Here is a 12,473-nt window from a genome sequence, read left to right as displayed (position 1 = left end):
AATAAGCAGCAGAAGCCAAAACGAACCTCTCTTCTTTGTTTCTGCTACTGCTACAAGAAGAAGATAAGCATAAGCTCAATCCACCACCTTCCCAACACTATAACTATAACTAGCCGCCTCCCTCTCTCTCATTCTCACCTTATCTGCTTAGCTCTTACCAACCACTAGTTCCATACAGGTACGTTGTGTTTGTCACTTTCTTCATGCATTTCTTTCTAATTTTTCCTCTGATTCTATTGCCCTTCTCAAAAGTTTCTCCTTTTCAATTCTGATGTAGCAAAAAAGAAAAGTGTATTTATGTAAAAGTTTTTGTCCTTTACCTTTTTTTTTCTTTTTATTTTGGTTCTTGTAAGCTTCTTGATTAGTCCTTTCAAGACACAAGATGATAAAATCCCAAATGGAATTCGTTCTTCTATACACACACAACACTCTCTAGTGGACTAAAATCAGGCCACTATTAGTTATTGTAAATACTATTTTCTCTCATGAGTAAGTGATAATGATAGTGGGGCTCTTTTGTCTAGATTATTGGATTTTCATTGTATAGAATCTTCAAAAGCATAAGATTCCAAAAATATTTTTGTGTCATTTTCAGTAAATGGTTTCATATCATTTCTTGCAAGGGTTTAGACTTTAAGATGACCTTCTTTGCCTACTTTTCCCCTTTTTCTCTTTTTCTTTTGATTTGCCAGACCGCTTATGTCTTTTCCACAAGAATTTTAATTTATGTTGTGTAACATCTTTAGCTTCCTTTTCTCCTCCATCCTTGATTCTGGAAAGAATCATTTAATTCATGCAGGCTTGTAATGTAATAAATTTGAGACTTCATAGTGAATTGCTCTGTATGTTACTCTCACAGTAACAATTTATACCATTATTTTCATTAAATATTTAACTGTGCATTTTCCATTTTTATTTTTCATAATCTGTTTTCTTTAGAATACACCAAAATACTTCTCTGTAATAATCAAATGAAAATTGATGGATTGCAAATAAGACTACAGAAGCAGCTGTTCCAAAAAAAAGAAAGGATTAACTTCTTAACTTCTTCTCTTAAATATAAAAGAATGGCCAAACATCCTCTTAAAGGTCTAAATAAATACCCTCTCAAAACTTTATTTCCTATAAATTTTATTTATATATGTTAGTTTTTTTTTTTTATAAAAAATGTTAAGATTTATAATATTTCTATATCTTTTAAGCCCCTCTTGACTCAAAAAGAGTAACTTCTTACCCTTCTCTTTACAGTATTAATGGATGAATTCAAAATCTCAAACTATATGAAACTATTAACACATCATTGGAATTATGCAATGTATTAAGTATTTAAATAGAAACAACAAATGGGAAAGGGAAATACATTAAATAATTCCTGCAGGTAGAGAAAGTCCATTAAAACTCTCCCAATGAAATGGAAAGCCAAAACACAATTTTCTACTGGGAAATTCAAAGCCGCCAAAAGATTTATTAAGTTTGGCCCACTAAACCTGCATTTTAATAATACCTAACTCCCTTTTTTACAGCTCAACCAAAAATCATAACGTCCTCTATTCTTCTAAATACATGGATGAGTCAATTTAATATTTTTATTTTTTTATCAAATTTAATAAAAATATTTAAATTTCATTTTATTTGATATTTAAATATTTTTAGTTTTTAATTTAATTTAATATATATTTAAATTTATTTTTTAATAATATTTTTTAACAACATAATATATATAGACATATTGAACGAAGACACACGTTATATATTAAAAAAATAAACTCGAATATCTATTAAATTATATAAAAATCAAAATATTAAACTAGTTAACATTATCTATATTCGGTCCGTGCACCAACGACAGCAATTTGTCTCAAAATGATAGTTTGTTATTTTTTTATGTCCTTCCTAAATTATAGCCTATCTCTCTTAATTATTAATTTAAACTAATATTAATTAATGAATATAAATACTATCCTATGTACTTAATGTTTTATATTTTGAGATTATAGCTTTTATTGAAAATTTAATCAGAATATATCAGAGAAAGAATAATAAATAAACTGATGATATTATTTGAACAATTTTTATGTTTTAATAGATTGAAGGTATTTTGGCAAGAAAATAAAATAAAACAAATTGAAGATAAATTGTGTATTTTGGTGCGTCATGAGTAGTTGTTTCTGAATACGAAACGAGAAACGCCAGCAAAGAAAAGGTATATATAACAAACACTACAGAACACAAAACATGCAAATGATAAGTTTTTAAACTCATACCTGTGGGTACCATTTGATAGTACTGCTAATTAAAGTGACTGTCACACAGGTTGTTCTTGTGATTCCTTTCTTTTTAACTTTTTCTATGTTTTGTTCTTTACTGCATGCCATGATCATCATGACTCTGCATTTTCAATAACCAAGTGGCCTATCTTCCTTGTGCACACACTTTTGAGTTTGTCCATGTCCTTTTCTGCAGTGTTTGAGTTAGGTGGTTATTTGTATTTTTTCTATTTCTTGTTTCTGCAATATTTTGAAGACCTTTAAACCATTCAAGAAATTGAGAATTCATCAGCGATATATTAGGGTATTATAATTTAGAAGTGTGAACTCTGAGAAACAGAGGGTCTTCTTTCTTTTTTAAAGATATTTGAGTGGTAGGTTATTTTGCTATTCTTTTTTGGATTTTTCTTCCAGTATATTTTAAGAAGACTTGTGCGGTTGGTTGGTTTCTTAGAGCTATAAGACTCTGTCAAGTTTGGGTTAAAAATAACAGATTCCTTTTATGTGCTTTTAAGTTTATCTGTATAGATATTCTTGGATTCTTTTGTTCCAAAAGGTGGTTTGATTAAATTCAGAATCTACAAGTTTCTTGTTCTTATGATATGATCAACCGCTGTGCGTTGTGTGTGTGTTTTTTATTGTGTAACTTATGTTCTTGTGTTGATAATTCTGTTTGGTGTTAGTTAATGTTTTAGTGGTTTTAGTTAGATCCTCAGCATGCAGTTTAAGCAATTTTGTTGAAGTTTGTAAAATTTCTCTTGCATGTATGCAGAATACAAGGAATCGTGGAGTCATTTTGATTGAGAAAACTTTCTTGAAATCAAGCTCAAAGGTGTGCAACTTTTTGGTTTATAGTGGTGTAGAGAAAGAGCTTGCAGAGGTAAACCATCTCTCTCTCGCACACACACACGCACACACATACAATTCTGGACTAGGTTGAGCTAAAATTTCGTGAATTTCCTTAAGATTAGTTCAAGATGGATCATGTTATTGTACTTTGGTAACTGTAATTAGGTGAGAGCTTTGTTTGGCCAGAGAAATTCTGACAAGTATGTGAGCCTGGCAAGTCATATTTCAATTGAAGGTCAACATAAATGATTCTTTTAATTTGTGGTCAAATGGAGAAAAAGAATTGGGGCTAAATTGAATGAAATTGTACTTTGATTCAAATTACCATGCCCCTCAGTTTTGTGGTTTTTTTATCTTCTAACTTTAATCAGAGAGAATGTTGATCCTTTGTGTTGCTTTTTTTTCTTTTTCTTTTTTTTTTTCCATCAGCCAAACATGGTTAAAAACAATACTGTGAAAGTTAACCAATCTAGAGAAAATTATTTTAAATCGTGATTTCACATTTTGGAAGTGCATCATTAATGAAGATAAGAAGTCTGGATTGTAGACAGTTTTTAAGATAATAATAATGATTGTTGTTGAATGGTGGACTGTTTTCAGCGAAAATGGTGATGAGAACGGTTGATCTTCGGTCTGACACTGTCACTAAGCCAACTGAAGCAATGAGGGCAGCTATGGCAAATGCTGAGGTTGATGATGATGTTCTGGGTTATGATCCAAGCGCCTTTCGTTTAGAGACTGAAATGGCAAAAATCATGGGCAAGGAAGCAGCTCTTTATGTTCCATCAGGCACCATGGGTAACCTTATTAGCGTACTAGTGCACTGCAACATTAGGGGAAGCGAAGTCATTCTTGGACACAATTCACATATCCATATTTTTGAGAACGGGGGTATTTCAACTCTTGGAGGTGTGCATCCAAGGACAGTGCAGAATAACAAGGATGGAACTATGGATATAGATTTAATTGAAGCTGCAATTAGAGATCCAAGAGGGGAGCTTGTGTACCCAACCACTAGGCTAATCTGCTTGGAGAATTCACATGCAAAGTAAGTACTAGACAGTGTATATTGCACTAATTTATTTTTGACATAATTAATTATATAGAAGTCTACTCTGTATGCTTCATGTGTGATATATTTTGCTTTGTGATTAACACAGTTGTGGTGGTAGATGCCTGTCCGTGGAATACACGGATAGAGTTGGAGAATTAGCTAAGAAACATGGCCTGAAGCTTCACATTGATGGAGCTCGCATTTTCAATGCAGCAGTTGTGAGTAAAAAAAATTTTGAGTGTTCAATTATGAGGTTATCTGAAGTTGTATTGCGTGATGTGATGTCAAATGCAGGTGAAGTTAAAGAAACCGATGATCCAAAAGTTATATGTTTGTGAATAAAAATGCAATAAAATGTTGCAGATGCATGGTATCTTCCTGATACAACATTCTGTGTCATACGACATGCATAATGACTTCTACTTGATCTAGGTCCAATGTAAATTATCAGCTCAGTGCTTAGGGACATCAGAGAGGCCATGTGAAAAACTGAGTGCTTATATTGATATCAGATTCAGATTGAGAAATTCATAACTAGGAACGAGATTAAATATAGAACGCTGCACATTTGGAAGTTATATGAGCCATAATAAACATTCAGATGGATCTGCCAGTAATCTCAGCTAGTATTACTACATAATTTTATTATTGATCCATATTTTTCTTTCTGGTACATGTGTGCCACTGGTTTCTTAAAAAGAATGGTGAATATCTATTGAAACATAAGTATCTTTTACTATTGGTTTAGTATCTGATTGGAAAACATTGCCTCATAGGCGCTTGGAGTTCCGGTTCATAGGCTTGTTCAAGCTGCTGATTCAGTTTCGGTATGATAAAGAACTGTTACCAAATGACAGCTATTTTCTTAGTTTGTTTAGCATATCTTCACATATCTTTTTAAATTTTTGAACCAGGTCTGCTTATCAAAAGGTTTGGGTGCTCCAGTTGGATCAGTAATTGTTGGTTCAGAAAGCTTTATTGCTAAGGTAGTAACTAATATAAGCTCTGAGGAGGAACGTTGGCTTTCTCTTCATTGAATGTGGTCCTTAAACTCCTGTTTTTGTGCTGTTTTAGGCTAGAGTACTGAGGAAAACATTAGGAGGTGGGATGAGACAGGTCGGTATCCTTTGTGCTGCTGCTTTAGTTGCTGTACAAGAGAATGCTGGAAAGCTCGAGAATGATCACAAGAAAACCAAGGCACTGGCAGGTTATCACCATTGTACCTGTGCTCCTCGTGCATTGCAAAGGATTACTCTATTTCTTTTCAAAATATGGGTTTTTTTCTTTTTTTCCAGAGGGATTGAATCAGATTAAAGGACTAAGCGTGGATGTTGCCACGGTAGAGACCAATATTGTAAGTGTATCTATTACTGTAACCACAGTTCAAATTTTACTCATTGCATTTCCTTTTCTCTAGATCCTGCATTTAAATCACTTATCTCCCCCTGCAAGGTTTACAATTCAGTAGTCTTTTTCCCTTTGTCGTTGACAGTTAGTTCTTTTTTCTTCTTCTATTTGACTAGATATACCTGGACATAATAGAGGGCTCAAAATTTACAGCAGAAAAGCTATGCAAATACTTGGAGAAACACGGTGTGCTTGTTATGAAAGAGGGTCCATTCAGGTCTGTTCAATCCCTGAACATCATATTCGCCATGAACTTTTCCATCTATATTCTTGCATATTTTATAGAATGATGTAAATCTTATCAGTGTACTGTTCACATCATCTCATTAAGCTCATACTGAGGTTAATACAAATGGGGTATGCTTCTGAAACATGTAATTCTCTACAACTATTGCTTTGGAGACTTCTTTAATGATAAATCCAAAAATTATTTGGTGGTGGCTTGGTCCTGATTTAATCAGGATGTTTGTTACATAATACATATATAACTGACTGTTGCATTTAGAGCACTTTCTATGCATTCGTTTTATTTAATGAGTTTATGTGCTTCAGATCTTGATTCTTCGGACAGCATGATATCCGAATTAGTCCTTTTTGTAACAGAATCTTGTTTATATCAGCAAATGCATTGGTTATCTAGACAGCAAGCTAATGTGTTTGTGTTCTTTATTTCATTTGTATTAGTATTAGGATCGTTCTCCACCACCAAATTTCAGCAAGTGATGTGCAGTACACTTTATCTATCTTTCAGGTAAACCATTGTTGTCCTGATCTCCATTTTCGATTGTCCTTCTCAAAATTGTAACTCACACTGCTGACTTCAAATTGCAGCAAGCTTTAACGGGGGTGCAAGAAGAAAATGGCAACTGATGGAAGGAAGATGCCTCCCATTCCTCTTTAATAACATCATTTTAGTTTCTTTGCAGTAGAAGTGTTTTATCCTTGTGGATAACCAAAATATGCCTTCACAATTCTGCTAAATGGGTTACTTTTGTGTAAAAACATTGTTTGAAATTTAGTAGTTATCTTCTTCTTATTAAGCAATTGCCAATATATTGTCCATTTTCTAGGCCACATAATACCTTGCAAGAAAATTATGATCAATGGGCTATAAGCTATTGGTATCCTAAGTAATCTTGAGTGGAAAAAGGAATGGGATGGCCTTTATCCCCATGGTCATGGGTTCAAAAGTTATATGAAAGAAACAATTTAATGTTGAGCTGGATTTGCAGAGAATTGTAGACTTAAAGGAAATATGATTTCTACCATGGCCCTATATTTTCTTTTGTTATATCTCATAAGAAAAAGATTTAATATGTTGGTAACCATTGAGAATTGGGTCAGCAGTCGCACCTAAAAATTATGGGACTTTCACTGGATTTTATAGAGTTTCTGTTTGGGCCTAGATAAGGGAACTCCCATTTTATTTTTTTAGTTGGATTCTCAACCCTCTACAACAGGTCCATTAACATTGGAAATTTACATAAAATAATTCAATAAAAAGATAATAATATCAATATCCTTTTTCTGAAAAGAAATTCAAGTGTAAATACATGCTGCTGCTGTTTCTTACAAACGTCCAAAATCTAGCTTCATGTACGGTCAAAAGAGTGGTGGGAAAGATTAAGTAAGGTGCACCCACTGAATTATATAGCAGGCTTTTGCTAGTCACTAACTTTTGGGTACTGTACTGAAATTGCATTTTGGAGTTATATGATTGTGTATAACATAATACTCTTCATTAATTGGTCCACCTAAAACTTAAGGTTGAAGATCTTTAATAGGCTAATAGGAATATATATTCATTCTTTTTTTATGTGTTTGGATGTCACTATGAACAAAAGAAGTAGCTGTTAGCCAGGTATGGTTTTGATTCTCATTAACTGAAATGGGGACATGTTAAATTATTGAAATTTAAGCTAAAGAATTGCCCTGAAGGTTCCTAAATTTTGTTGCCTTTGATGATATCATCAAAAGGGTTTTCAATTTGTAGTAGGTTTCAGTTTAATTTTATCAATATGCTTAAATTGTTAGTATTACTATACGTTTGCAATATAATCTGAATTTTCATTGGTGGGTAGGCAGGTATTTATGAAAATGGTTGATCTCTAAATTACAAAAAGTCTAGGACATTGCTTAATAATCAGAGATTAAAAAATGAAGGAAGACATTAAAAGTACCCAAAATAGAAGGATGATGAAATTGATTTATATGATCTTAGAAATATGTATAAAATGGCCTGCAAGCTCCAAAGGCAGAACCCATGCATGCCATTGCCATGAGGAAAATGAAGAAAATAATATAAGTACTTTTTTGACAAGATATTCAAAACTGAATAACATCGAAGTGTACAAAAATAAATTTTGACTGTCGGTTGGTTCTCAGTACTTGATCAGAAAGTACTGCTTTTATCTCCAGAATCTTAATGCATACATTAAGTTTTTGGACAAAAATTCAAACATGCTATCAAATATTTGGAGCTTTGCTAGATCACAATCTGCTTGCATTTGTATCTCTATTCATCCCAGTCTTTCTTTTCTTTTCTCTCTTGTTTTCTGAAAAACAAAACTTCAAATCAAATGACTTTCAGAGAAAGAAAATACAGCAGTTTGTATCAGCAGCAACAATAAGGATCGCCATGAAACTGATGCATATACTACTGCTGAAAAATGAAATAATTATATACGGATACCAACTTATGAAAATTAGTGTAATAGAAATAAAATCTAACACCAACAAATTTTTAAAATATTTCAAGTTGAACTCCAGAGCTTAATCAAACAAGAAAAAACTCTTGAGTAAACAATGGTTTAGTTTTGCAACGGCATAAAATAGTTAATTTTATTGCATAAATTTAACCGAACATAGAGCAACCCTAATTCATTGCTTCCCATTTATGTCACATTGCTATTTTACCCTAAAATGCAGCAGCAGACCAATTCCTTGGTACCAGCAGCTGAAAAATTGGTAGCTTCCCACTGTTGTATAGCTTTTTCATTCCAAATTCAGGGAGTCTGTTTGTTACTGTAAATGGAAGTACGTAGGCTTGCCTTTTTATAACATTTATATTTGTTCTCTTATCTTATCTAGGCAAATATTAAATATATATGTATGTATAGTTTTCCTTTTCTTTTTCTAATTAAACAGTATTAATCAGTTATTATAATAATCATATCATTTTCTTTATAAAAGCAAATTCTATTAAACATCAGCAGCAATTACCGAAAATAAAAGGAGGATTAGGAAGGCTACCAACCCACTAACCCATAAACCTGACATAGAATTAGAAGCTCTAGCCAGACTTTGAACCACTTTATTGGCAGATTTCCTAACAAAACAAAAGCTTAAAATGATATATCAGAACCCAAACGCAATTATCAATAATTAACCCAAAATCCAGAAGAGTCTTAGTTGTGTCCTATTCTGAAGAGCATGAAACACATTAACATGTTCATCTTTGGAATTTGACAAACCCTAGAACTTTTCATCCTTCATTTCTCCTCCTGCTAATTGGAGATATTGCCAACAGTGTTTCTTTTTCCCTTTTTTTTTTTTTTTTCTCTTTTACCCTCTTTCCCTTTTGCTGTAATTGTAATTTATCTTCAAATTTTCTCAAAAAAGAAAAAAAAAAATGTCTTCAAGTTCTTACTTTATTTACTATTTTGACTAGTGAATCTTTTACTGGGCCCTGTAGAATCAATTTTACTATTTACATATTCTTATTTACTAATATGTGAAAAGGTTATTATGGAAATGGATATATGGCTTTGATCTTCTCATATAATAAAATATATATATATGTATCATATTTATTGTATAAAAAATACATGTATATCATTTCTGAAGTTGTCAGAATAGACTGCTTAAGTATATAAGAAAGCTTATAGACAATATAATATTGGGGTTTCTTATTAACTAAATTTATTCTGCATATCTTTTACAGTCTTGGGCCACAAATCTAATGATGCATAAGGATTCCATTTTTTTTCTTGCCAAATTTTATTTGGATCTAAATTATTTTGATTCTAATTTTTTAATTAATTAATTTCCATTGAATTAGAATTTGAGACCTCACAACTCTAGAAATAATTCTAGAAATACTACAGCAGATCAATTCTAAAGTTATTATATTTTCTGGTTCAAGTAATTGCTGATGATATGTAAAATGGGTGGTTTATTATACTGCTTCAATAGCATGAATTCTAACAAATAGACAGAAATTCTTCTTCTTCTTTTTATATATAACAAAGGGAAGAAAAAGAAAACAAATTTACATTTAAGTATTATACTGAATACAACCATAAATTACAATATGTAACATACAGATTGACATTTTCATGCCTAGAGATTACGTCAAAATTATAATGTAAAAATATAAAAAGTGGATACTAACGGTAAAAATAAGATGTCTAGATAAAAATGATTTTTTAAAATATTAACACTTTAAAATAGGAGAATTAATGAATGAATCAAATTGCGCATCGAAATAGAGCAAAAAGTAATTTACAATATTTATTTAAGAGGTTAAAGTAATCAATTGAAACGTCCCTTTTGATTGATAGAAATTTTAATTATTTTTCATTCAATAGGAAAACATTACAAACTAAATTAGTCATACTTTTACTTTTTATTTATATATTATTACAGATTGCAGTAATAAAATAAAATTCTTATTATTGAAATTAAATTATAGATGCAATAGAAAATAATCTCTCTCTCTCTCTCTCTTTTTCTTCATGACACTTACTTTTTTCGTTTATGGGTTACTGCATTTTTATTTTTTAACTTTTGATGGTTGGAGGTGAGGGGAACAATTGCGTAAAAAATCTAATATAACCTGAATCATTCTGTTCCCTAAACATGAAACAAACTGCCCCCACGTAGTAATATTCTTCCACTTTCCATATTTTCCATTTTTAGTACTAAAAATTTACTCTAATTAGAATTATTATCGAAATTAATAAAACCCATTTACTTGATTTTGGCAGTTCCTTTTTTAAAAAAAAAATAAAAAGAATTAGGGTTGTAAAGAGGGACCTTAGACCTTGTCTCTTGGAAATAATGCAACAGGTCTGAGATTCCAAATGCAGGGAGTCCATTTTTCTTATTAATCATACTCTAAGTGGAAGTCTATCTAATGTTGTAGGCTTCCTTTGCCTAATCCTTGATCTCTGTACTCAATGGATAAACCTGTTTACACTTAATTGGTGCAATAATGTTTTCGAGTTAGTATTAAAATAACCAATTCACTTTTTCTTTGATAAAAAAATCAAATGAAATTGCATAAATAAAGACATTCAGTCGGAAGCAATTTAATTTGGTTATTTTAATTGTATGATACATCCAATTTTCGGACACTTTTTAAAAGGAACAAAAATAATTAAATAAATAAATAAAAAAACACTCTTGAACCCTACATCACAGCATACACGTTACAATAGTAATTGTTGTGAATGAATGGAAGCAATAATAATACCTGCTTAAAATTGGTTTCAAAGACTGGTTCAGTAATAGTGTTCTGTAATATTCCCAAGGCAATTGTTTATGTTATATATATATATATATATATATATATATATATATATATATATATATATATATATATATATATTAAAAGCCCTTTTGATGCCCTTTTTTGAAGTGATTGGTCCTGGTTCATAAATGAGTCAAAACCTAACTTGTTCAAGATTGAAATGACACCACCCCTGTTTCTATTTTTGGGTTCCTTTTTCCTTTTTCCCCACCTATAATGTGATGGTTGATTTCTATCATCCCTTTGTATAATTTGTCTCCTCCACCCTTACACATTAAATGAAAGATAGCCATTTGATTCAGATGATTAAAACAATTTGATAATTGATGGTTGATAGTTAATAGTTGTTAATTAATAAATTAAATCATTTAATATTAAATATTATTGTCGATAATATAAGTTATTTAATTAAATTTTGTCAATTATTATTGTCAATATGTTAAATAATATTTACAATATAATTTATTTTTAAATATATTTTTACTTTTTAATACTATTTTTATGATACAAAATAGCTTATAGTAATAGAAAATGCTATAACTAATTTTATTTGTTTCAATTGTATTATTATTAAAGATATTTTTATAGTATATTAAAAGTAGAAATTTTAATTTTAATTTTACTAACAAAACAATTTATGATTTCAAATTTTATAATTATAAATATCATAATTATTTAACTTTTAATTATAAATTTATTATAAATTATAAAAAAAAAACTAATTATATGAATTCAACTTAAAATAAGTTATTTTCATATTATTTTTAAAAAGGATAATATTATCGAGATAAATAAAATAATCAAATTAGCTATCAACTCATAATAAAATGCACAAAGTTAATAAATACAACAACATATTATAATTAAATCAACTACTAATTGCTGATTTTAAAAATTATCAAATGAATTGAATCTAGAATGAAAAACGACTATGATTACACTAAATCTTTAAATCTAACACTACTAAGTGTCTTAAGTGACTTTATAAAAAAAAGTTTCTTAAATGGCACACTTGATCCAGATTTTGTAATTCTTTTCCCTAATTAATAGCCTAGTAATTAATCCAATGTATATATATATCAAAAATCTCCATTTAACTATTATCAATCATATCCCTATACTTTTAAAACACTTAAAAGAAACTGTATAGTAATACTAATTAAAAGCTTAACATTTTCTCCAAAAGGAAACACATGAGAGATTGAGATTTTGATATCAAGATTTTAAACCTAAGCAGGGTAAGAAATATAGATGGATCGATTTATAGAAAACAAAAGTAAAAAATAAATAAATAAATATCACAGATTTCCTATTAAGAAAAACAATGATGAATTTGTTCACATAATTTAAAAGTCCATTCTTA

The 12,473-nt window shown here is 30.3% G+C and overlaps 1 protein-coding gene across 5 annotated transcripts; it reads left to right on the top strand.

The window, feature by feature from the left end:
- Positions 1-56: 56 nt before the first annotated feature.
- LOC8258622 (low-specificity L-threonine aldolase 1) lies at positions 57-6,617 on the top strand. Of its 5 annotated transcripts, none has more exons than XM_048369594.1 (11): positions 57-178; positions 3,040-3,147; positions 3,717-4,164; positions 4,277-4,388; positions 4,947-4,997; positions 5,085-5,156; positions 5,245-5,377; positions 5,466-5,524; positions 5,694-5,794; positions 6,262-6,328; positions 6,409-6,617. In XM_048369594.1, the coding sequence occupies exons 3-11, from the start codon at positions 3,722-3,724 to the stop codon at positions 6,445-6,447; spliced, it is 1,077 nt and encodes a 358-aa protein (XP_048225551.1). In that variant the 5' UTR covers positions 57-178; positions 3,040-3,147; positions 3,717-3,721; the 3' UTR covers positions 6,448-6,617. The 5 variants fall into 5 exon arrangements, with proteins under 5 accessions (XP_048225551.1, XP_025013630.1, XP_048225550.1 ...); XM_025157862.2 differs by lacking the exon at positions 57-178 and adding an exon at positions 2,227-2,313; XM_048369593.1 differs by lacking the exon at positions 57-178 and adding an exon at positions 2,453-2,475.
- Positions 6,618-12,473: the final 5,856 nt, after the last annotated feature.

The sequence above is a fragment of the Ricinus communis genome, chromosome 10, assembly GCF_019578655.1.
Source record: "Ricinus communis isolate WT05 ecotype wild-type chromosome 10, ASM1957865v1, whole genome shotgun sequence".
In the NCBI taxonomy this organism is placed as follows: Eukaryota; Viridiplantae; Streptophyta; class Magnoliopsida; order Malpighiales; family Euphorbiaceae; genus Ricinus; species Ricinus communis.
The sequence above is the reverse complement of the archived record's forward strand: the minus strand, read 5'-3'. Positions and strand labels throughout refer to the sequence as shown.